Source organism: Trachurus trachurus, assembly GCF_905171665.1.
Source record: "Trachurus trachurus genome assembly, chromosome: 3".
NCBI lineage: Eukaryota > Metazoa > Chordata > Actinopteri > Carangiformes > Carangidae > Trachurus > Trachurus trachurus.
In genome coordinates this window covers 29,642,696-29,669,117 of record NC_139893.1, presented here as the reverse complement: position 1 = coordinate 29,669,117, position 26,422 = coordinate 29,642,696, and the positions used below count along the sequence as shown (strand labels likewise).

The 26,422-nt window shown below is 40.1% G+C and overlaps 3 protein-coding genes across 3 annotated transcripts; all 3 read left to right on the top strand.

The window, feature by feature from the left end:
- Window positions 1–12: 12 nt before the first annotated feature.
- Window positions 13–8,089, top strand: vps33b (VPS33B late endosome and lysosome associated). The gene is made up of 24 exons (XM_083992323.1): window positions 13–60; window positions 370–505; window positions 1,246–1,326; window positions 1,418–1,479; window positions 1,580–1,629; window positions 1,796–1,863; window positions 1,960–2,005; window positions 2,090–2,184; window positions 2,417–2,521; window positions 2,637–2,727; window positions 2,817–2,894; window positions 3,689–3,762; window positions 3,849–3,935; window positions 4,028–4,118; window positions 4,200–4,274; window positions 4,412–4,476; window positions 4,580–4,634; window positions 4,725–4,771; window positions 5,976–6,108; window positions 6,214–6,287; window positions 6,371–6,472; window positions 6,596–6,671; window positions 7,092–7,211; window positions 7,850–8,089. The coding sequence occupies exons 2-24, from the start codon at window positions 410–412 to the stop codon at window positions 7,927–7,929; spliced, it is 1,851 nt and encodes a 616-aa protein (XP_083848449.1). The 5' UTR covers window positions 13–60; window positions 370–409; the 3' UTR covers window positions 7,930–8,089.
- A 1,142-nt stretch (window positions 8,090–9,231) lies between these two features.
- prc1b (protein regulator of cytokinesis 1b) lies at window positions 9,232–17,768 on the top strand (the record flags this gene model as incomplete). The annotated part of the gene is made up of 14 exons (XM_083998289.1): window positions 9,232–9,328; window positions 9,563–9,695; window positions 10,976–11,098; window positions 11,217–11,450; window positions 11,907–12,077; window positions 13,646–13,795; window positions 13,880–14,027; window positions 14,119–14,255; window positions 15,015–15,110; window positions 15,205–15,351; window positions 15,442–15,552; window positions 15,647–15,760; window positions 16,426–16,608; window positions 17,697–17,768. Exons 1-14 carry the CDS (start codon window positions 9,318–9,320, stop codon window positions 17,766–17,768), a joined length of 1,830 nt encoding a protein of 609 aa, XP_083854415.1. The 5' UTR covers window positions 9,232–9,317.
- Window positions 17,769–20,197: 2,429 nt separating this feature from the next.
- Window positions 20,198–26,108, top strand: LOC311008240 (beta-2-glycoprotein 1-like). The gene is made up of 7 exons (XM_084001724.1): window positions 20,198–20,436; window positions 20,934–21,110; window positions 21,641–21,737; window positions 22,223–22,299; window positions 22,526–22,714; window positions 23,516–23,695; window positions 25,758–26,108. Exons 1-7 carry the CDS (start codon window positions 20,364–20,366, stop codon window positions 25,766–25,768), a joined length of 804 nt encoding a protein of 267 aa, XP_083857850.1. The 5' UTR covers window positions 20,198–20,363; the 3' UTR covers window positions 25,769–26,108.
- The last annotated feature ends 314 nt before the right edge of the window (window positions 26,109–26,422 follow it).

Genomic DNA, 26,422 nt, shown 5'->3' with positions numbered 1-26,422 from the left:
GTGTCCGGGGGGAAACAGTGGATGATGTCAGCAGTTCCGCTTCATCAGCTACGGAAGCAGGTAGATGCTAATATTCAGCTTAACGCCCTTTTAAAAATATTTGCACAGACATTGCAGTTTATATGCTGTTATTTGTAAGATAGTTTTGTGTAGCTATTTACATATCAGCGTCAGGTGTTTGACTCTAATCTTTGTACATCTGTTTGAGGTGGAGGATGTGTTTTTAGCCTTCAAGCTAACCGAGCTGTTCGGTTAAACCCCAGCACATATTTTATCGTCTGTGTGGCTCTTTTGCTTGTCGCTTCTCTGTCACTACACTTTCTGTTCCTGAATCAGTAAGTGAGTTGTTGTACTGTGTTTGTGGACAAGTGGATGAGTGGCCGTCGTCCTGCCCCTGTCGTGGCCCAGCATGGCTCACAGTGCCAGGAGAGACTCCCCGGAGCTCCCTGACTTCTCCCTGCTCAAGAGGCTGGCCAGAGATCAGCTCATCTACCTGCTGGAACAGGTGAGTGCAGGCCACAGTAGCATGTCACTGCTTTACACGGGCACGACTGGCTTCCAAGCCTTGATACTACTGCAGACACACCAGCAGCAGTATGACTGGCATGTTGTAATGTAGAGTGTCATCATTGTAACACACTGACTAAAACGATGACAGTTCCCAAAATAGAAATCAAAACAGAATGTCTTCACTCTTAATTACAGTGCAAGGATGATGTGCAGGTATGAGGCAGCCATTGCAAAGCAGATGTTGCATTTATGACCACACCCACAAGTGAATGTGTAACATTAAAAAAAACAAAAAACAAAACATTTAAAGTACACATCTGGTGATATTGTGCAGTTTTTTTTTTTTTGCTTTATCTTAATTCATTTCATTATCAAAATTAATAATCATCATTGTGAACAAATCTCATAAATACTCACTAAAACACTAAATGTGGATTAATCTGCTGCAGGAAAGAGTCCCCCAAATATTATCTGTGTAGCGCCAGCCTTTTTTAAACAGCTGGCAGTCTGAGGCTATGATACAAGTGCATGCTATGGAGCTACTTTTAGAAAAAACAATAGACTTGGGGACATAAAATGGAAAGAGGAGAAGCCAGAAAGGATCATTGGACAGACTAAGACATGAGCTTTAGTCATTTGTTGATTTAGATGGACAGAGAATCCTTTCTGTGTTTTGCGATTGTGTAGATTGATTGTTTTCCTTAATTCTACTTTCTTCCTCTCTTCATCACACAGCTGCCAGGGAAGAAGGACCTGTTCATTGAGGCGGACTTGATGAGCCCGCTGGATCGTATAGCAAATGTGTCAACACTAAAGGTGAGCGTCACCAGATGATGCTAAGCTTCCCCCGACTTACAGGTCCGGTGGCTTCTTCAAACATTTGTCTTTCTTTTTTTTCTTCTTGCAGCAACATGAAGTCGACAAACTCTACAAAGTGGAATACAAACCTATTATCAGCACCTCAGATCAGTGAGCACATCTTCATACCTCTAATAATCCGATCTCAAACACACACACACACAAATGCCCAGTGTAACTGCACAAACAATGTGGTATTACTCTGTCATAGGCTGTGTTTCCTGATCCGGCCAAGAATACAAACTGTCAAGTGGATATGTGGTGAGTGGCGTTGGAAGTTTTCTGTTGTGGAAAACACCAAAACTCAGTAACATTTGATCTTATTAAACCTCTGTAGCTTTTTTAGTGTCATCCAAATTGTGAAGTATTGGTTAATTGTATGAGGTGAGTTCAGGTGTGTTTCATTCTGGATTCCATCTTATTCCAGATGTGGCCAACGCAGACAAGGCAGCAGGAAAATATAGGAGATACAAGATCATCTTCACCCCTCAGAAGGTATTTCCCATCTCTGCCGATGTTTTCACATGCTGCTTTGATCGGTTTCAGATCAAGTGCTGTATATTGACCTGCTGACCCTCTTGTGTTGTCCAGTTCTATGCGTGTGAGGCGGTGCTGGAGGAGCAGGGGATCTTCGGTGGTGAGCATCCTGCTTCACTTTCTGTTTAAGACGCTCTGATCAGTGTGAATGAAGACTATTTGACGTGTTTGTGCCCCCCCACAGATGTGACCACTGATGAGTGGGCTTTCTACCTCCTCCCTCTTGACGATGACATCATTAGTCTGGAGTTGCCTGAATTTTTTCGAGATAACTTCCTGGTAAAGACACAAAAGAAATGGACTCACTTGAATAGTTGATTATATTTAGTAAAGTGACAACTCATTTTGAGAATTGGTAAATCATTTGATAATCATTTTATTGTTATGAGATGTTGGCAAACTGTAGAGAATTAATTGATTAAATAGGTAAAATTAAACTCTAACACTGAAAACCCAGCACAGGTGCATCAGTATGTATTTATTTAATTCAAATAAAGCTTTATTTTGACAGGCAGGGGACCAGCGGTGGGTGAGGACGGCCGGCAGCGCTCTGCACCTCCTTCACTCTGTTTACGGGCCGTTCTCAAAGCTCTACGGGATTGGTCGATGTGCCAAGGTGCAGTATGAGCAGAGACTGGACACAAGTGATTGAAGAAAATATTAATGCTGCAGTTTGAAACATGCATGATGAAGATTGAAGTATCGTTACTTGTTGTGTCTGTCTGGTACAGATGACGTACGAGTCATGGAGGGAGCAGGTGGAAGAGGGAGAAACAAAAGGTCGTCATGCTGAAATCGGGAATGTTTTTCTTATTGATAGAGGTAAGAGTTCACCTTCAGTATCTTGTTCCTCGGTGGTTGGCATCAACATGCTGTGTTTCGATCTCTGACACTGTCATTGTGTTTTGCAGACGTGGACTTTGTCACTCCTCTGTGCTCACAAGTTGTCTATGAGGGACTGGTAGATGATATATTCAGAATAAAGTGTGGTGAGTATCAAAGCAGTGTGCAGAAAGTTTCTTGTGTAGTAGTACATTTTAGCACCCGAAGAAGGTTAAACCACTTGATCTTAATCCTCTGCTGGTCAGAAAACAATAAAACCAGGCATCACAACTTTTTTTTTTTCCTCTTGGATGAGAGGTGAAACGTCTTCCTAGACAAATAACTAAGTCCAGTTGCTTTCGATTTAACCTCCTTTGAAATACTATGACCTGGGCAAATGAGAATATGCACCGGCCCACAACAAACATGTGTCCAATAGGAGGACAGACAGCGTGATGTTAGAAATCTGATCTGATTTTGAGTCTAAAGTGAAAATCAAACAAAATATCACATAATGCTTTGAGGGAGCTTCTTTAAACTAGTATGCACTAGGGCTCAAGGATTTGCTTTTTAGACTTTGGTGGCTTCAGGTCAAAGGTCAAACTGATGGTGGCCTCTGAACACATCATATTTAGCCTAAGATCTCAAGATCTCCTGTAGGAAATCCCTTCAATTTTGCCAAAAACTCGGTTTAACGTCAAAGGTCACAGTGAACTCAGGAGATGTTTTTTAGCCATTACTCAAGACTTCACATAGCAGTTATAAGAAAATTTCCCACAAATGTCTCATCTTTCCTATGACTGGATCAACAGGGATGTAACTTGGGACTAGTATGAGTGGTGGAGGGACACCAAGAGTGAGGCGGTTGATTCTAGTTTGAAGTTGCATCAGGACAGTTGCAGTTGCAGATGTTTTTTTTTTTAATGTACGCACGTGTCGTTTTATCTCTCTTGTCCTGCAGGATGTGTGGAGTTTGGATCTGATGTCACCTCCTCTGACAAAAGTGTGAAGGTCATGCTGAACTCTCAGGACAAGGTTTGGTCAAAACCGGAGCTGCAGCTTTTTATTTTGTCGCCATGTTTAAAAAAAAAATAATCTCCCTCTGAACTCCTGTGTTACAGGTCTTCAACGAAATCAGGAACGAGCATTTCTCCAACGTCTTTGGCTTCCTCAGTCAGAAAGCCAGGAACCTCCAAACGGCGTATGATGTGAGTAAATGTGTCGTACACCTCATCAATCACGTAACTAAGGCAACTGAAGTAACCGGCACTTGCTTTTTTTTTTTTCTTGAATTACACAGAAGCGACGGGGGATGGACATAAAGCAGATGAAGACGTTTGTGTCGGAGGAGCTGAAAGGGTTAAAACAGGAGCACCGGCTGCTCAGCCTGCGTGAGTGTCGCAGCAGTTCACTGGGTGTCACATTGATCGTGGTGTGTTTTAAGTAAAGCTGAACAGCACGCTCTCTTTCAGACATCGGTGCCAGCGAATCGATAATGAAGAAGAAAACAAAGCAGGATTTCCAGGAGCTGCTGAAGACAGAACACTGTAAGAAGACATTCAGGGTTTAGTCCCACGTGTTTCCAGATGATAAAATCTGCTTCAACCTCACAGGACATGATTGGTTTTTTATGTGTATCTCTTTATGTTCTCATTTCCTTCACATGGTTTGTTTTGTGTTCTAGCGTTACTGGAGGGATTTGAAATGCGTGAATGTATATCCTTCATAGAGGAGCACATCAACAGACAGGTGGTTAAACATAGAGTCATTCTTATGTAGAAAGAGGTTAGAAAATAATAATAATGATAACTGATGATAATATCTCTTTTTTTTTGCTTTTTCTTTTCTGCAGGGCTCTATGATAGAAAGTCTGCGGCTGCTTTGTCTTCTGTCTCTCACAGAAAACGGTGATTTGTCTTTACACGTGACTCCAGAGACAGAGTGAGATTCTCCTCAGGTCGTGTTAATAACTGTGTGTGTCTGTGTTTTTCTCTCAGGTCTCCTGCCAAAAGATTTCCGGTCATTGAAGGCACAGTATCTACAGGTGAGCCTCTCATGTGTCTGAGTAAATGAAGCTTTGCAGTAATGAAAATGAAAATAAATGCTGTTTTCCAAAGGTTGTCAAGCCACAAAACGGTCTGGACATCAAACCAGTCCAGCTTTAAAAAAAATAATAAAACACTGTTTTATATTTGTGTTAAATAGTTAAGAAAGGACTCATGACAAAAGTAAAGAACTTCCTGTGTTTTAAGGAATCAACTTTTTCTATGTTTCTATTCACACTATTCACACAGGTGAGAGCAGTTTTCACCACTTTCATCTTGCACTTGTGCCTGTTTGTCTCTCATTCAAATAAACCATGAGACAGGCATTTACTACACCTGTAGTTATTTGATGCAGAAGATTCTGGAAATAAACGTGTAAAAAAAAAAAAAAAAAAAAGTGCAGAAATGTGTGCTGTTATATGAAAAATAAAGGAGTATTCTTATTAGTCCTACACTGGGGAATTCAGAAGCATGTTAGAGCAGCAAAATGACAGTACAATGAAAAATAAACTGCAAAATGACAATATCAAGTACCTTGAAATATGAATAATATTAGAATAATACAATGTACTTATTGATTCTGTAACATTTACTAAAAAACTACAATGCACATCTCAGGGCTTAAGGCAGAGAGATCATACAGCACTAAGTAACCTACAGACTAATGCATTGTTGTTTTTGGTCTTTTTATGGACTTTTATTGACAATGATAAGATCAGATCAAAGAATCAATCAATCAAACTTTATATGTAGAGCACTTTTCATACAGGAAGCCACTCAAAGTGTTTTCCATGATAAAAAATAAAAAAAATAAACAGAGAGGACATTTATACATATGGACTTAGACACACATTCACACACCCAAAAATTAAAACACGGAGGAATTAAAAACACTATCTTAGACTCAGCAATTTGTACTTTGCAGTGGGGCAAACACAAGTGAGTGGATAAAAACCAAGATAATATAGGTAAATGGAATAGAATAAAAACAATTTAAAAGATGTACTTAATTGTACTATTCAGGGAAGTTGAAAAAGCACGAAAAGCATGAAAAGCACATGGTGCATAGGTACATAAACATACATTATAACAAACAGGACTGACAACAACGTAACAGTAATCACAGTCAGTTAAATCCAGCAGCAGCAGCAGCAGCAGAATCATTCTATCTCAGTCAACATTTCCTCTGCTTGACCTCATCAGAGCTACGGCGTGGACCACCTGCTCACATTTGCCAACCTGAGGCAGCTGGGGCTGCTGGTGGAGCAGCAGCCGGGGGAAACACTGACGGTGATGGAGAGCAAAGTGGGGAAACTGGTCAACGACAAAACTGCAGGTGAAGGAGTAAAACAGTTTCACATCTGCAGGATGTGACTGAGTGATTTAGTGTAACCGTCTCGACCTTCATCATTATTGCTGTTTTCAATTATTTTTCCTCCAGGAAAGCTGACAGACGCCTTCTCTTCTCTGGCAAAGAAGAGCAATTTTAGAGCACTGAGCAGAAAACTCAACCTGGTAAATGTTTTTAAAAAAAAAGACTCCAGTGTTCTGTAATGCTATACAACATCTGTAAGTAAATTATGATACTTTGCTTAAAGGTGCCAAAGTCAGATGAAGAGTACGACCTGCGTGTCCCTCGAGACATGGCTTACATCTTCAGCGGCGCCTACGTCCCTTTGAGCTGTAAACTCATTGAGCAGGTAACACATCAGCAGGACTCACTCACTCCACATGATCTGACTGTTTTGTCTTTTTTTTCCACTGCCAGTGTCATGATGAAACTTGGTGTGTTTGTCATGTTCTTCCTGGCGTGTTGTGTTTAGGTGTTGGAGCGAGACGGTTGGACAGGCCTTGAAGAAGTCACTCGGCTGCTGAATGGGCATGAATTTGCTGTAACAGGTTAGTTAACGAGGAGATACTGCTTCCTGCAGTAAACTGGTTTCTGGAACACTCTGTAAACTCGGCTGAGGAAATGAAAGTTTAGTGAAAGCTGATTTCTTTTGCAAAATTCCCCTCAGAAGACGGTGTTTTCTCAGTCATGTGCATTTGGAAGGTTTCAAAGTAGCTCCGTCTTTTACAAAATGACAGGACAGAGGTTATAAGGACAGATGGTCGTACAAGCAATGCATCCTTAGATGTAAAATAAAAGTCTGAGTCTGAAACTGTAGAAGTAACACTGCTGCCTCTGGAGGTTCAAGTTGCTTGTTTTCCAGAATTTTGTCTGGACTGTTAAAAACAATGTCTCTGTCACCACAGAGCCGGTCCTCTAATGTTTCTCAGTTCAAATACTCTGACAGTTATTTTTCTGTCTCTCATTAGGTGGTAATGGAGCTGATGTCAGAGCAAAGAGTGACGCTCAACGCATCGTACTGGTCATGTTCCTCGGTGGCTGCACCTTCTCAGAGATTTCCGCCCTTCGTTTCCTCGGCAGAGAGAGAGGTAAACACGGCCTGATGCTCATTTTACTCCTGCTTTTCAGATGTTTGCCTGTCACGCAGGTTTCCCTTCTTATTTGGAGTTGCCAGACATCCTTACTGTTAATAATGGATGATGTGTGTTATATGATTGATGTGTAATAACCTGGCATCACATGACAACCATGGGGCAAACAAAATTTGTTATTGTTGTGTTATTGTGTCTGTCATAAATTACTGGAAAGTTACACCATTGACATCAATTCATCAATCAGTCATCAACATAATAAGATCTAAACAAATCAGAATGGTCAAATAATCAAAAACATCACATTGGATAATGTAAATTTGGGAGTATTACATTTTTTATGAGACAACCAGTTGTATAATTTTTTTTTTGCATTGAAAGGACAAAAGATCTCTGAGTCAGCTGGACTGCAATTTCAGATGTGAAAGCTCTGACTGGGTTAATATTTCATAAAATCTTTGAGGGTCTATCTAACCTTTGGAGCAAGATGATGTTTTACAAAAGTTAAAATGAAACCCTCACCAAAAAAATGTCTGCTGTTGCTGTGGTTTGTGGAGAAATTCACTCGTTGCTTTGAGTCACGAAGACCTAGAGGTACAATGATTTTGATGAAAGTTACTCTTTTCTTCTCTCAGGTTATAAATTCATTGTGGTAACGACTGCGATAACAAACAGTTCAAGGATGATTGAAGCTTTGCTGGACAACCATGTATGAAGCCTGTCAGCAGCACATCATGAACAGAAACATGACACATTCCTGCAGGCCCTCGTCATGCATTCCCTCCAGCTCTGGCAGTACAGATGGAAACTGTTCCCTCATAGTCTGTGATTGCCATCAAAAGAACTGTAAAGATGTATAAAGTGAATAAATGTTTTTAAAAAAGTTTTATAGCTTTGCCTTTATTCCTTTGTATCGGTTCGTATTGCACAATATGCAAAATTACAGTTATTATGTCATTACAAGAGGGATTAGAGAGTAACTGACAGAACAGTTACAGCAGGGCTATATTAGGAAATAAAACAAAATAAATACATTTTAAAAAATGACTGAACAGGCAGAGAAAAGGGGTGTATTTAGTCTATACTACTAAATCATAATCCCAGGTGAAGAATAATATGATTTAGTTCTGGGCTCTGACGCACTTAAATAAAGTTATAGGACAAACATACATTTTTGACAGACTTCTTCTAGAGAAACATTTTTCTTGCTTGTTACCAAAAGTAAAGTAACATTCAATACCAATTCATGCTGCAGAAATTTTAACCTTGCATTCAAAATAGGTGATTTTTTTTCTGGTCAGTTTTCATGACGTCTTCTACTATAAAAAAAAGTTTTTACAAAATGTTTCACAAATGTAAGCAACTGTAGAATGGACGTATTATCACTTTCAAAAAAGTGTAGTTACTAAAGGTACATTGGATACATTGTATGTATTATTTTCAATTGCATTTATCTTGCGTGTGTTTAAAGTTATCTTTGTTTTGTTGTTGAGACTTTCTGCAATATTAGTGAATTTTTTGTCCATGGGCGTGGGCAGGACAGTTGAAGGCGACATCCGGACAGTAGCCTACATGGAGATGACGTCGTTAAGAGCAGCCTCTTTTACAGTAGGCCAGAGAATTTCTAATATTGAATTATTATCAATAGACTGGCTCTGAGTAGGCTACAGCTTTTTTTTTTTTTTTACAGTCTATGGGCTACAGTGATCTTTTTCACTTTTCACTGTGGGTGAAGAAAACTGTGTTGTGGTGTTTGCCGTGGTTTCTGCTGTGGTCTGAAAGTTTTCAGTCTCATTAACAAGTTTCACTGTCAAACTGGTGCCTTTGTTTGTATTCATGAGCTGCTCTGCGGCGGGCGGTTGTGATGCTGCTAAACGCTCCCCGCCCCGACAGCGAGTCTTAGTTTTACACATCGCGCGCCCCCTTCAAAAGAGCCAATCAGAGAGCAGAGTGCGCGTGTTTTGAAAAGTGCACAAACGGCCACAGAGAGAGAGAGAGCAGCAGGTCGGGACGCTCCGCTCCGCAGCTCAGCACGGATCTTTGACAGGTCGTGGTTGTTTTATCTATTCAACCGACAAACGCGACACGGTCTGGAATTCAACGATGAGAAAAAGGTAAGATAGGTTTTTCACCGATAGACTCGGAGTTTGAATAAACAAGGTTTAAAGAGAATAGGTAACTGTGGTAGCGACCACCTGCCAAACCAGCGCTAACGTCGGTAACTGGCGCAGTGGAACGCATAATGTGATGTGTTGGTGGTAGTTATTGATTACTGTAATAACCAATTAAAAAACGGGTGATCGATAAACGTAACCGAACATGTGTCCCCCGGTTGTCTGTCCCTGTAGCGAGGTGCTCGCAGCAGAGGCTGTGTCGTGCCTAAATAAAGCGCTGTGCCACCTGAAGGACATCTGGGAGGAGATCGGTATCCCAGAGGACCAGAGGCTGCAGAGGACTAATGTCGTCAAGAGCCACATAAGGGTGAGCAGTGGATCATCATGTCGGTGTACACCTTTTTTTTTTTTTTTTTACAGTCTATGGTGTACACCTGGTGTTATAGGACCTGCTGCTGTCATTGTTTCCAATGGGACAGTCAGTGGGACATCCGTGGTGTTTAAAGTCTCAGATTTCTGAAAAACGATCGCTGTTTTTTCCACCTACACAGCAGACTAGGTCTGGGGAACAAACTCCACTACACATAACGTTACTTGTTTGATCTGCACGAGATTGCAAATAAGGTGTAACTACTGTTTAGTACTCAGGTGCAAATTTAAATGAATGTTTAATGCACTACACAACATCCAAAATAATGATCAAAGTACTTTACAAAGATGTAATAAAAGATGAAAATTAATAAGATACAGGAACAGATTCACAGCATTACCAAGTGCTACAAGTTTCTAAATAAATTAGTCTTAGCTTGAATTTAAATAAGTGCCAGTCAATAATGCTTGTAAATCAGGAGGCAAAGTGTCCAAAGTTTCGGAGCAGTGATGGCAAAAGTACAATCACAAGGGACAGCAGTTAGCCAGTAGACTGAAGAGGTCTGATATGTTGTTGGAAACATGTGAAACATATTTTGTGTATGTTTATTTTGTTCCTGGAAACAAAAGCACATCAAGGCAATTTCAGTGGTCCACTGTTCAGCTTCTCCCTAATGGGACACTTTTTTCTCCATCAAGGCAAGACTAGTGAAATGTGGCTTATATTAGTAAGAATTAAAACACTTAGTTTTGTGAATCTTGTCATAAATTACTTGGCATAAACAAGTTTACACATGGGTCTGAATTTTAAACAAAATCATGTTTAGGAGTGAGAGAGTGAGTGAGAGTGTGAGTGTGTAGTGGGAGGGGGTGTGTACTAATACAAGACAACACAACAATCATTATGTGTGAAACTAGGCCACTGGAAAGCAGTCAAAGCCCAATACCATGAATAGACTGTAGTACGAGACATTTGGAGTGGAGTTTCAGTCTCTCTATGTTGACTAGATCCTAATGAGTGTCACTATATTTCTTGTGGCTGATATCAATATCCAACATAATAGAAAAATTATCAATGACTGGTCTTAAAAATAAACTTCTCAACTTTTCCACAACTGAGTTGAAGAACTTTGTTTATTTCCTTAAAAAAGGCAACAATGTGGTAATAAGCCATGACTAGTATCAATAAAACAGTGTCTGTATCTGACGGCCAGTATTTACTATCAACACACATCCTTCTGCATATGTTTAATTGATTTGACTGTATTTATCCACCAGAGCTTATTAGATATGATGATCAAAGAAGAGGAGACTCTGAAGAATAGGCTCGTAAACAGCATCCAGTCGTGCAGGACAGAGATGGCGAAACTCTGCCTGGAGCTCCAGCTATCTGTGTTTCAGGTAACCACACGTTCAATGTAAAGATGACCGTGCTTCTGTTGACTAGATTCTGTCACACCACACTATAAATCCTCCTTAACTGATGGATAATGTATTGTCATCTTCTGTGAACATTCAGGAGGAGGAGGGTGTTAGCATGCTCCAGCAGGAGAAGAACATCCGCACACAGATGGAGGCTCTGGTAAAGGAGAAGAATCAGAGGATGCAGCAGCTGAAGTCCCTGTTGGAGCAGGACCAGGACCTGTGCGACATCCTGTGCTCCATGCCGTACGGAGTTGCTCCAGACTGTGTACCATCGCTGGAGCAACTGGAGAACTTCAGCCAGCACATCGCCAACCAGAACACAGAGAAGGTGGAAGCTTCCTCTCTTTTACATCTGCTGCTCCTCTGCTCAGTCATAGATAGATACCGTAGTCGTGCAGGACTAGAGAAGCTGTGTTGGTGGTGGAAGTGCAGGCAGAAACTGTTTGAAAGATATCAAATGGAAAATAATCTGTGTGTTTGTGTTCTGTGTAAATGTGCTTTGCGGTGTCCTGTCAGATAAAGCCTATGTTTTCATTAGTGGTGGATACATGAAGTACTTTTTGTTTAGTAAAACTCCTTGTTTAGTTTTTTTGTAGCTTCAAACGTATCTGGTGGCATCTTGTGTTTTTGCAAAACTTACAGCAGTCAGTGCATCTAGAGTGGACTGACTCAAAGAGTTTCTCTCTATTGTTCAGATAATGGCCATTAGATGAAGCTAAATTTAAATCATGAAGTCAGTGTTATTTGTTTTTGACCAAATGTTGTGCTGCTTTCATGTTTTCAGGCGAAGCGACACGAAGAGTTCATGGAGCTCAAAAAGCAGATCATCCTGTACATGGAGGAGCTGGACCACGTCCCTGAAACCAGTTTTGAGAAGGACGTGGTCTGTGAGGACGAGGACTCCTTTTGTCTTTCCAGAGACAATATTACAAGTCTCAAACTGCTCGTGTGTCAGGTGAGACCCGCGCAACCATCCATTTTCTGCTCCTTATCCAGCCTCTTAATCCCTAATGGTTTCAGCAATATCTTCAATACTTTGGCTGCTGTGACACAAGCTTTGAATTCCAATTGTCTTTAAAGGGGACCTATTATGCTTTACTAGCTTGTTGGATACTTGTTCTAGAGGACACGGTGGAAGCATATCATGAGGTGATATGCGTTGAAGTGATTCCCAGTTTCAGGAGCTCTGAACCGCTGCAAACCCTGAGTTTGGAGAGTTTTTTCTAAAATGTCATTTTGAAACATAGCCTTAAAGGGATAGTTCACCCTAGAATGATATTTCGCTCATTATCTACTCACCCTCATGTTGACTAAGGGCTGGAAGAATTATCAGAGTCCACCGTCCCTTCTCTGAGTTACAGGGGGTCTCGGCGTAGCAGTGCATTTCAATGCAACGGTTGCAAAGGGACACCGGAGCTCTTCGTAAAAAAACACACAAAAAAACATCCAAATACCTCCATGATGCTCGTATGTAATGTCCGTCTTGTGCTGAAGCCCCAAATTGCGTAATTGTCCCGAAAAAAATTAAATAAGTCTATATTTTAAGCTTGTTTGTAGCGGAAGCTTCTCGAAGCTCCTCTTCCTGGTCCGTCCAAATCTCGCGTGATTCGCAGTAACCGCACTGACGCCGGCGCAAATCACGCGATATTTGGACGGACCAGGAAGAGGAGCTTCGAGAAGCTTCCGCTACAAACAAGCTTAAAATATAGACTTATTTAATTTTTTTCGGGACAATTACGCAATTTGGGGCTTCAGCACAAGACGGACATTACATACGAGCATCATGGAGGTATTTGGATGTTTTTTTGTGTGTGTTTTTTTACGAAGAGCTCCGGTGTCCCTTTGCAACCGTTGCATTGAAATGCACTGCTACGCCGAGACCCCCTGTAACTAAGAGAAGGGACGGTGGACTCTGATAATTCTTCCAGCCCTTAGTCAACATGAGGGTGAGTAGATAATGAGCGAAATATCATTCTAGGGTGAACTATCCCTTTAACTTCAGCGGAAGTTCCCTATATGGCAAGTCGCCTGGCTCTGGCCTCAGTGCCCAGTGTAATTGCAGAGTTTTAGTTGGAGGTTGATGTTATATCTAACCGAACAATGATAATATGAGATGTGGTGGAATTTAGCAGTTACCATTCAGAGACGTCTTGCAAAAGTCGTTGCTCCGACAGAGCCTGAACGGCTGTGGGTGCTAGTTTCACACATAATGATTGTTGATTGATAGAAACTTTCAATAGTGCCCCACTAGGGTCCAGTATCATTAAAAGTCCCTGAAATGAGCATAATGGGTCCCCTTTTAACATCTTGCATTTTATTCAGTTTAACTTTAAACCCTTCTGAGGATAAAGAAAAATTGTTTTTATGGGCCCCACAGATTATAGTTGGGACTTTAAAGCTGACTGGCTGAAACTGGGGACTCATTCGAATGTGTATCATAAGTGATCCAGCTCTGTAGCCACAGTCACCCCCAAAGCTGCTGAGTAGCGAACTGATGCCACTGTCTTTTTATTGATCCTGCAGCTGGAGGAACGTAAGGCTGAGAATGAGGCCATGTGTGAGAACCACAGGGAGAAGATCCAGCAGCTGTGGGACAGACTGCAAGTTCCTCAGGAGGAGAGGCAGGTCTTCAGTGAACACATGGTCATGTCCAAGAAGAGGAACCTGGAGGCGGTGAGAGGAATTGCCGGGTTACACTTTCAGAGCACTGTGGCTGCTGTTTTCATGTTCGCTTTACATTTTCATTTTCTTCTTCAGTTACAAGCAGAAGTTCAGCGTCTGGAGGAGCTGAAACTACTAAACATCCGCAACGTCACGGACGCCATCCGCTCCGAGATCGCTGTGTTCTGGGAGAAGTGCTTCCTCAGCACTGACCAGCGACAGGCGTTTGCACCATATTTTAGCGGTGGGTTCATTCGGTATTTAAGTTGTTTTAAACCAAGTGATACTGGAGTTTGTACAAGTGATGATACTGATGTTGTGAATGACTGTTTTAGAGGATTTTACGGAAGAGTTGTTGAGTCTGCACGACGCTGAGATCCAGCGCTTAAAGCAGCACTATGAGGACCACAAAGTGCTTTTTGACGGGGTTCACCAATGGGAGGAGAGCTGGAGACTCTTCCAGGATCTGGAGGTGAGTCCTCAACAATACAAGTTGTCAATTAAAAAGTCATTTGGAAATTGTAAATAGAGTAAATTAGAAGACCAAGTGCAGACAGTTAATGATTATTTTCGGGCCGCCTCAATAAATGATTCAGGCCAGTCAGTCTGTTGGAGATATCCCTGTAGCAATGGGTCTAACCACTGATGGCCAAGAAGAAATTGTATAAAAATGCTAAACTGAGGTTATTTAGTAAGAGTGTCACCATTACACTGCCCCTCCACCAGAGAGCACTGTAAAACTTTTTTTTTTTTTTTTTTTTTCCACATTTGATCATCAATAAGACCCCCAACAGTTTTATTGTTTTTAATGCTATGTTTGTTTGTTTTTTTGTTAGCTATCACAATGTTTTAATGTAAGAATAATTAAATGTTGATTTTGATTCGATCATTCTTCATTTTCTTAAAATACAGTTACAAGTATTTTAAGAAAATGAAGAATGATCAAATCAAAATTAACATTCTCACATGCGTCATCATTAAACTTGGACAGTGTGGTTCAGCTGCTCAGTAGAAGATCAGTGTGTTTTGTTCAGTTTCAGAGTTTTGTTCAAATGTTTTAGGATCTGATGTAATGAAGTTTTTTAAGTAGTTTTAAGATGAGATGCTCCACAGCTAGAATACCTTCCCAAATCATTTAGTGTGTGTGTGTTATCTGGTTTTGTGGCTGCATGTTGGAAAGAAGCGCCTTATTATGCTCATGATGTGAAATTTTTATCTCTCTCGTTGTCAGAAAAAAGCCACAGATCCAACAAGATTCACAAACAGAGGAGGGAACCTTCTCAAAGAGGAGAAGCAGAGGTCTGAGCTGCATAAAAGCCTGCCAAAGGTGAGACATGACCACCTATTAGGCTCTAAACTGATAGTATCTTAAGCATTTAAACATTTGACATATATCATATCTGTTGCTGGATTTCTTTTAGCTTGAAAAGAAACTAAAAGCCCAGATTGATGCATGGGAAAGTGAACAGTGTCGGGAGTTTCGAGTGAACGGCCAGAAGTTTCTGCAATATGTGGAGGAGCAGTGGGAGCTGCACCGAATAGAAAAAGAGAAGGAGAAACAAGAAAGGGTAAACAAGTTGTCTTGTTGTGTCAGAGGTTTAGTCGCTATGTTTGCTAAGAAATGTGTTGACACTTGTTTACTTATTTGCTCTAAACAGCACCTGAAGAAGAGCAAACAGACCGAGGAGGACATGCTGTACGGAACAGCAGTACGAACCCCGACCAAGCGCAGATTCCTCGGCACAACGACACCAAATAAAACAAGAAAGCTGGTAAAGTTGTTTGTGCCTTGTTGGGTTTATTGATGTGATGGTCTGTGTATACTATCGGCACTAACGCGCTGCCTCTTTTCTCTCTCATCAGTTTAACGCAACCTCCAGTATGTCTAGTGGCACCTCTAACAGCACCATGCGCTCTGCCTATGGTGGAACTGTCTGTCGCTCACCTGTGCCCCGCCCACCGCTTTCATCCAACAAGGTCGGTTTCAAAATAAACACAAGACATACTAGAGCTGGGTGATATAGCCTTAAAATAAAACCTCAGATTCAGTATTTATTTATTCATTTGTACAATTTTGATCAGTTTTGAAAGCTACCTCATTTGTATTGTCTTCCCACCACACAATGGGGAAATAATTGCACTAATGTTAGCTGCTTGTTAGTTGGCTTCTACAGCTGTCAATGCAAAACAGCTTAGTCCTCCCACTGAGCTGCTGCCTCTGTTTGATGCTGAATAAATGAGTCGTGCTGCTGCTTTTAGTCGCCGCAGAGTTTTACAGACTTTAAAGTGACAGTGGTTTGATCCAGATCAAACACTAAAAACTCCACACGCCACATCCAGACGACTGAGGAGATGCTGATCTCCTCACTGTTATTAGCTCATGCTGCCATGTTGGTGTGTCAGTTTCACTTGTGTCTGAAAAGAACGCTGTGTTACTATGGAAACTCAGGGAAGAGGTGGTGTCTCTGTACCCTAATTACCAAAGTTAAAGTTTTTAAAATTTAGTCCTAAGGGATAAATACAAATCAATCAAATAAATGTATTACCCAGCTCTAAGATGTACACACATCAAACCTTAACCCTAAGCTGTAACTCTTAACTCCCATTTGTCTGGTCTGTCTCTCCCACTCTGTGTCCTCCAGGGTCCAGCAGCAACAAGGACGCCAGGAGGCACTAAGCCCCCACACCCACGAATACAGAGCTGTAACAAGGAGAACGAAGCCACCCCGAAAGGAAGCCCTCTGAGCGGTGCGTTGCTGACTCCCGCTAGTCCACAGCGTAACTTCAGCATGGCTTCTGTTGCCAGCACATATTCAGAGTTTGTGGTAATTTACACTTTTGTCTCTAATTTCTCTGCTTTGCATCTTTTTTCTGTACCATAACACATTTAAGTGTATTATAGACTTGACTGATGGTGCACCAATGCTAATGATGTAAATTTATATTTTAGAGGGACTTGGTCAACCCTGAGTCTGTTCAGTCAAGGTGTGTTTGAGAGGTTGAAACCTTGTGTGATGCTCACTAATCTTTTAGCTTCATTGCATGGCTCTAATCAAGGGTGAGATTACCCATTTACCCCCTGACTGCCGCCATTCCCACCCCCTTGGACAGGGTTTTGCTTTAGCATCACTCCAGCTTGCCCAGTGTCTACACCAGAGATATTTTAAAGTTGTCAGACTGACAATGATCCAGAGTCAGATCTGTTGTGTTTGGCCGGGCTAGGGAGTCAGATTGGGAATCTGCTAGCATCAGGCCAGAAACATTTCCATATTTTTACAACTTGCTGTAAATGCTACATATCTAAGAATGAAGGAATTCATGTGTCCATTTTTTTTCTTTTTTTTTTTTTACAAATTAGATTTGTCTTTTTTTGTCTTTTGTCTCTAGAAACTGAATACAGAAATACTCCAGTCTAGAATCCATGCTAGTATATATGAAAGTGTTCATTTAATGTTAAATTGCTTCTGAGGTTACTATTTACCATTTCTCTCCTAAATTAGTTAGTTGTTTACAGTGTGTCTCCTGTGAACAGTTGAGCAGTAGTAGTATGTCCAAATGCTCCCACCTGTTACAGTGTTTCAGTGTGTTGTGTTCAATAAGTAAGATTAGGCTCTGTTCATGTGCCTCAATTTGCTCCATATGACTAAATGGCATTGAATCACAAGTTGACTTGATTTTAACATCCTGATGATACTTCATGCAGTTCAAAGAAAAGATGGATCAGTTAGAGTTCAGTCTATTAGTTTGTGCTATGTCTCCTCACTAATTCACACTAACAGTCTTCAGTGTGTCATTTCATCATGATTATCAGTTTAATTGTTATTGGCAGGTTTTGCTACATGTCTCTATTTCCACTTTCTGTTCCATTATGTACAAAGAGTTGAAATTAACAGCTACTGTTACGTTTCCACAGCGAGACCTGTCCCAGGCCTCTAACGCCAAGGTCCAGCACAACGTCCTGAATTCCACCATCACCAACCTCTGACCCCTCCTCTCTCATGGCAACTGAACCAGCTCAAGAATCATAGTCCTTCCAATGAAGGCCTGATCTCCTATAAGGTGGACAAGATGGATCATTACCCGTCACTGCTTTCTGCTTTTATATATAAATGAAGGTAATAATATATTCAGTTTTAAGGCGGTGATAAACAAGGGACAAGGAATCAATTGTCATTTACTGAACCTTTCCTTTTCACTGTTTGAGAGCAGAAAAATGTTTGTATCATAAGTTAAACTAACACTACTTTGGCTCCCTGATTGTGCCAGATACTGAGATGTAATAAAAGTTGTCTACATCTTGAAGCTACTGCACATTTTTTAAAGATTGAAGAAAAAAAAACAAAAGAGGAAAAGAAAGTTTTGCTTTCTGGAGTTATGCAATCTGGAGTTACAGGCCAAATGTATTATGAAGACTTTGCACTTTTGTTTTGTTTTTTACTTAGAAAATATATTGCAGCGCATAGTGTAATATTTTATGCACACTCACACTGTTCCTCCCAAATCTGTTTTTATACATGTATGTATTTGTGTGTGTATATATTCCTGTATCTCCTGTTCTCACCTCTCTACTGTTTCACAAAGATGTTAGTTCAAACAGGCTGTTTAGACTGTTGGTTAAAATGTGTCATATTGGTGCTGTATAGCTGTTTAAATTAGTTAAATCACATGGATTTGATACACTATCATGGCTGATTTGGAAAAAGCTTGTACAATATACATTAAAAGCTTTTTCCCTTGAAAAGCACGGACTGGTTCTGTTTTCTGTGATGATAAGGATTCACTTTTTTCTCCTTCCCTTCCTGCATTGCCAAACAAAATATAAATTCACACATTCTCCTGCATTTTAATGTATATTTTTAAAGTCTGAACTTTGCATTGTTTTTTAATTTTGTCCGGTAAGGGTTATGTTGAGGACATCCCAGGTCTCGTAGGAAAAAAATCTAAATCAAATTTTAAAGCAGAAGTAAGCGATCCGGTCGTTTTGGCTAACTTCTTGTCAGCCGATGGAGTTAGCAGTCCCCGCCCTCGTCCCTACGTCACCACATTCACGCGCATCCCTTGACTGCACACACAGAGAGGACTGCCCCTTTATGCCGTTCTCTCTCCTCATTGGATAAAGGTTGTAGGATACAAGGAAAGTTTTCTCCTCGGCTTACAGCAGAGCAGAGTGACTGACAGACCCGTGTTTCGGACCAAACACTCTATATAAGTGATTGCCGTCGGAAGATATAACTATTTAAGACAAACATTCCACTTACTTCTGCCTTAATCTGTGTGTGTGTGTGTGTGTGATTTAAAGGCCCCATGCTGTGCACTTTTCTCTGGGTTTATTTACCTGCTGATATCCCTAACAAGATGTATCATTGGTTTTGAGGACCTGTGATCTGCTTAATATCGTTTATACTGCCCCTTTCTGTTGCCTCTTTCTGGTGTTCTAGCAGGCACAGGTCATTTGGCCAATCAGAAGAGAGAATGAGAACCTCTCTTCTGATTGGCTGACTGTTTTTAAGTGGCATGTGGTCGGGCCAATCACAGGCAAGTAACTGAAACCTAAGCTGCATTCATACAAATTGAAAAAAAAACAATTGGTCACGGTGGGCGGCGTTACCTTGTGTGTGACATCACAGAAAGGAGGAAGTGCTATCTGCTCGTCTTAAAGAGAATGTTCCAACAAATGGGCGGCATGCATGCAATGCATGGGGCAGTATATACGTGACCCAGAGACCTCCCCAAGCACGAAAAAATAACCAAAATCACATTTTTCATGCCATGGGGCCTTTAAGCTGTTTTTGGGCTAAATTCACACAGTTTTTGCTTTCTTACAATCTACTCTGCATCTGTAGTCTGTTAGAATAAGATGCTAAACAGGGATTTTTTTTTTTGTTGATATCAATATGAACCACTATTCATATTGCTGTCACTGGCCAGCAAAGCAGCTATCTACCAATAACCTGTGTTCTTACGTGAAACATAAATATTTGCAATTTAAATAATGGGATTGAATACACCAGATATTCCATTACCTGGAAAACTCATTTCACTGATTTCATCTGTCTGGCAGAGCCACGGCATATGAAAATGTTTATTTGACCCAGTTAGGATATTGCATCATTTAGGTGACTACAGGTCACAGTTTCTATTTCTAAGAGTGGACAATCAAATACTACTACCACAATACTGTTATACTGTATGTCATTATTCAGGAGTTCTTATCACACTTCATTCCTGCTCCCAGCTCTTTTACAAAATCAATCTGATCTCTAGGTAAATATGCAGGAGTGAAGACCTTTGTACTCAGGCAGTAACAGCCGAAATCTGTTTGGGGCAACCTTTTTTTCTTTCTTTTTTTTAATGCAAATGATGAAACAAACTGCAGGAACCTCCCACTTCCAGTAAAATGCCACAATCTATTGCAAACAGGAATGAAACACAGACATCCATAAACAAGTGAGCAACAACTTCATGTTGCTCTTATCTGTTTACCTTTAGAGAAGCTCAAATATCTGTGAGAGGACAACGATTGATTATCTGAACCACAGACCACAGGAGGACACGGACAACTGTCTGTACCTGAGCAAAGATGGAACACATACAGACTTTACTTCTGCTCTGTCCATTTCTATTCTTTACCACCATGGCATCAGATGAGAGTGGTATGTGCTCATATTACTGGTTTTCATGTTATATCATTTGATTTTAAAAGCCTGTTTGCACATTCGCTGTTCAGTCTCTTACAAGATAGACTTTTGTGTAAGGTTTCTGTGTAAGTAGAAATGATAATGGTGCAATCTAAGCCAAATATTTCATTCACAGCTTGAAATGGTTATTTACATTTCTTCTGCTCTTCTGACAAGAATCTGACAGAAACATATTTCTTTTCTGCTCAGTCTATATAAAATCAGTTAACTCAGAAATAGATTTTCAATTTCATTTTTAATATTCATTGACATGTTCTGTCAAATTTTTCGACGAATTTCCAAGGTGAGGGAGAAAGATGTGTTTTGTGTCCTTTTTTAGATTATTGTTTATACAGTTTATAAACACAATACATCAAGTAAGCAATGGAGTTGATTTTCATTTGTTGGCAAATACGCTCACACATACATACACACACTGTTTCAAAATCAATCAAATCCTCATGTCCTTGCAGGGTGTCCTAGGCCTGAGCTGGGAGCCAACATTAAGATGGATGGGATCCAGAGATACTTTAACCCCGGAGCAGAGTTAGCGCTGTCCTGTATACTAGGATACACACCCACGTCAGGACCTCGGGTGATTGTGTGTGGTGCAAGTGGAAGATGGTCAGGGACCAATTTAGAATGCAAACGTGAGTTTCCATTATTCTAGTGAGATTTTGTGCACTCCAAATTTATTTAAAAAAAAAAATAATAATAATAATAATAAAAACGTGTGCTTTATTGTAATTCAACTGTTGATGCAACATGGAATAAAGTACACTGGTAGATTTTAAGATTTTAATTTTTAATATATTTGTTAACCAAAATTAATGCAAACACATTTCTTCTATATTCTAATTATTATACTCTTTGATTATTTATGTTCTAGGTAATCATATCTAACCATTACTATTACAAATATTTGGTAGATTTCTCTTGCATGCAGTGGTGTAATATGTATATTCAGGACTAAAGAAGAAGTTATTCATTGATTGATTGATTGTGAAAATAAGAAAAAAAAACAAATGTGTTATAATTGTGTGGATAGGTTGCAGAATGAAATCACAGTTTGACTTCGCTAAGGTTGCATGTTATACAGCAGGTGCAGCAGCACACATGTAGTTCTTTATTCTAATAATTCATAAAACTGAATGCCAAAATGTCTGTTTACACACTGCAGCAATTGTGTGCCCCTACCCTAATGAAATATCCAATGGACAATTCCACTCCATTGCTACTACGTACCAGAGTGTTGTCGACTACAGTTGTAATAAAGGGTAATGTGAAATCATTATATTAAATTTAATTGTGTGACACACTTTCATAACTTTGGGGATAGTCTTCTAATGAACCTGCATGAGAACCCCTGTTGTGCAGATTCATAAGCTGCTATTTTAGGCCAGATGTTGTCCTCTTTTTTTTCTTGATCACCTTTCTGTTCCACCACAAATCTGTGGTATTTTTGGTATTTCTATGGTATTGCTTATCAAGTTACTGCTGTTGTCACTGATTATATATTGACTATTTAAGTAATTAGGCAGCTCATCTGAAAATAGATTACCTTAATGACAATTTTGTTCAATTTACATTAGGAATAAACCAAAAATCAATACAGTCTTTTAAAATGTTTTGCATGTATCTGACCTTTCTTTTCTTTTTTCCTCTATCAACATTTGGCTTCAAATGCATTCATCCTCCATCCATTGTCAAATATTTTGTGAATATCTTTGTAATCTAAATATGAACTGACTGCTCTGCACAGGTATATCTTGGATGGACCCAGTTCTGCTGTATGCCAAGCCAATGGAACATGGAGTGGAGAAGAGCCAGTGTGCAATCGTACGTAAGCCACTGCAAATAAAGTATACGCAAAATACACAACTCACATATGAACATTTTCTGTGACAAAAACATTTTTGTTAAAATCTAGAAATAGAACACATCAAATATCTAATTTTAATTGTCCTGCTTCAATCTCAACATGACTAAATAGCTAAGAAATACATACAGTAAAAGCATGCATATCAAACATATGAACTGGCATATTCTCTCTCCTCTCTTGAAGCTGTGAAATGTGGTCTCGCTCCAATTCCAAAGTATGGGATGATTGTTTATCTTAGGACGATAGAAGGGAGCACCACTGTGTATGGTGACAGCGTGACATACAAATGCCTGCCTCCATACGCCGTTATTGGTGAGGAAACTGCAAGGTGCACTGAGAGTGGCACCTGGACTGAGACACCTGAATGTAAAGGTATGGAATAACCACCACAAGACGTGTTGTCTGATTGTTGAACAACATTATGTTTCACAGTTCACTTTTGATCTTAATATCAGCAGATCAGGAAACAACCACAGGACACATCTCACTAACTTTCAAATGTTCAGGTTTCTCCATGTTTTTCCGAATGCAAAATTACACCTACTCCACACATATAAAACAACAGAAATAACAGCAGAAATTCTCCTCTCTGATCCCACACAAGCTGTCCAGTCAAGAGCAACAAATCAAAAGAATCAGTATCAGTGAGGTGTTAGGGGGTCCAGTGGATGGTCAGAGGCCCTTTCAGCCCAAAACATACACATTTTGTTGAGACCATAATAAGCTTATTGATGGTACATAATTTCAGTACAGTAGTGACTCTTAACAATATTAGAAATGGTCTTACCAACTGTTGAGTTTCTATCTCAAAAGTACTTTACAATCGTCCAGTTTTGCTGTGCTAATAGGGGTTATAAGTATAGGCTATCATGTAGAATCAATCTGTGTATAAAGACGACTCAGAGAATATGGGTAAATTTCTCACTGTACTGTGGAAAAGAAAACACTTTCTTCCATGTAGAAGGGTATTATTATGCAGCAGGGTGAACTGAAAAGCATAACACATGACAATATAGCCTACTAGATTGAATCAAACCACATTTGGTTCCAGAGAAAAAGTTCAAAACACTTAAACCTGCAGTACAACCGTATAATCAGTAACCAAGTGGTACAAACATGAAATTAACACATGCAGTCTCTCACTGAATTTGTTTTGTTATTGTTTTTTTGCAGTGGTAAAATGTGATCCACCAAAGAGCATTGATAATGGCTTCATGTCAAACAGTGACCAGAGACAATTTCAATTCATGGAAGCAATCAGATATGGCTGCGACAAAGACTACGAACTGCTAGGAAACATGGAGATTGTCTGTCAGAAGGATGGGAGATGGTCTGAAACGCCATCCTGCAGGGGTAGGGACAACATTACAGTTTTTTTTTTACATTACATGTTTTGGTGACAACTGCATTCCTTGGATGTTTTTGTCCTGGCCAATCTACATGTTGTATGCAGCATGGACCTGTGGTTATGTAAATAGAATCACACAAAAGTTTGTTCTACTACTGTTTAGACAAATGTTTCTTTGTTTTGTGGAGTTAATTTGAGTAGATATCAGACTGGGAGGAGCAGGTTTGATCTCAACAGGAGACCAACCAGTTTCTTGTTTTCACTTAAATGTGTCAGTGAACATGGGATAAGACAAATATCTTGGGAGCATTTCCTCAGTTAGGGTCACCAGTTACTGGTTTTAGTTCTGGTGGAATCAGTCCGTAAGTACCCACCACCAGTATCTGTCCGGGGACTGGTTTTGTGAGTTTGTTATGTTAAACATTCAGTGGTTAATGTGGTAACGGTCTGTACCCATGTACTATTTACTTTGTGCCTAATACCAGAGGATGTTTCAGCCTAAGCAACTTAGTTAGGTAAGTTTAGATCACGAATAATGGTAAGGAGGAAATAATATCCTTCAGATTTAGCTGTGTGGCTGTGACTTGGTCATAGCTTTGTAAACATAAACAGCTCACGCTTTGCTTGTGAGCTTTGTTGTAACTGGTTCCTACTTTGTGTTTTGTGCCTTAGGGCCTCTGGGTGGCTTGTTGTGAGCCTTTGGTTTTGGAGGAACCTTTGGGTTTGCTACTTTGCCGTGTTGCTGTGTTAATTACAGTTTTGTGTGTTTGGTAGCTGGGATTTTTTGGCTATGAGGCAATGAATTGCTTTGTCTAGCTATGGGCCTTGCATTGTAGGGGAGAGTGGGGCAATGTGAGACACCGGGTAATGTGAGACACCCCCTATATCTAGAAAACGGAACACATTTATGGTCATCTGACCATTATGTTTTCAAGCCCCTTCCATTTCCCCATGGCCATGAAGAAGAGGACCTCATGATGCTGTGGAAAGCATGTTTTTTTCACAAAAATATGATTTTTGCATGTAAAAGTAAATTTTCTTGCGGTCAACTTAATCAACTGTTGTGCCAAAGCAAATTGATTCAGGTAGAAAAACTTATATGATACATGATGATGAACTACCAACATATAAAACCATGTGATGATGCTGGCTGAAAATTAGCTGGAATTTCTAAGAGAGGTCATTTTTTCTAAAATTGGGGTAAAGTGAGACAAATGCTGCGGGGTAAAGTGAGACCATGGATGTATTATAATAAATCCAAGAGTGAGACACTGTGAGCACCATACACAAAGATTTACACTAGAATCTCGTCCCCCAAGCCAGAAATCTTGCGTGATCAATGATCTGTAGCCACACTGCTTTGTTATGCTAGGTGCTCTCAGTCAGCTCACTTTTTTATTGGTTAATTAACTCAATTTTAGTCACATTCCACTTTGTCGGCTCCCCCCACACACAAGAGGACTTTTGATTAAAATGGTCTCGATTGTCGGGTCCTACAATCTGACCCCCAGACTATCTAACAGGTTCTATCTGTCATTTAAATGTTAATTAAAACATTTTGTGTTGTATTTGATTTTGGTTTTGAGTTACTTTGTGTTGAGAAAACAAAAGTGCTTAATTGACCAATCCCCATGATTCTGCTACTAGTCCGACATTAGTTCTGGGATGTGTGGTTGTCAAGCTAGCTGTCAGGACTCTAGCTGTTACAACATGTGTTGTTATGGTAGTTTCAGAGTGGAAAAAGTAAGTGGATCAGTTTACCCCATTGATTTTTCTAGTTTGTCTCAGTTTACCCCTGACCTGGGGTAAAGTGAGACACGAGACCACTTTTTTTTAAAACAATCATATTTTCACTGTCCTTCGTCCTAAATACATTCTGATAATTTCCATTGCTAGGCAACATCCTGAATTAGTGGGAAATGTGTAAATTTTACTGATAAATCATTTTAGCTCGCTTAGAGGGGAGCAAATGTAAAAAGTGTCTCACTTTACCCCACTCTCCCCTACCACAAACCAAGGGAAGGTGGGAACAGTGTTTTATGGTTGTCTTGTATGTTTTTGTTTCAGGTGTCAATTAGAGATCTTGACTTTAAGAGGGGAGGGGGGCTGACAACGCTCCCATTGTCTTGGAGGTCGTCCTGGGCAATCCCGACCAGCCAAATGACTCAGATGTGAGGGTCATCAGCTGATACAGTTCACCTCGGCCGTCCACACTATAAAAGCTTGGCCATGTGTTAATTTCTCTCCCTTCCATCTGGTGATATCCCTTTTGGCTTTGATTTTGCACATCCAACACCTCCATAGCACACATAACGCTCATCCATGCACTGCATTCATCATAGAACTTGCAGACTAGGCTACCACACCTCATTGTGTTTTATTGTCATTGTTATAATAAATTGATTGCTTTGAGTTTAACTTTGTGTGGTCTCCCTCCTTGTCACATTAGACACATTTAGCCTACGGCATGAGATAATTAGTGACCAAGTGGCACATAGGCTATAGAAAAATAACACAAATTCCAGCAGTCTCTATAATTAATTAACTGAATTTGTTATTTTGCAGTGGTGATATGCCCTCCACCAGAGAGGGTATTAATAATGGCTACATGTCTAACAGTGACCAAAGAGACTTAATTAAGGAAAAAACAAATATGGCTGCAACCAAGACTATGTAAGCTACTGTCAGGAAACAGTAACACTGAGATTGTTTGTCAACAGGATAGGAAATGG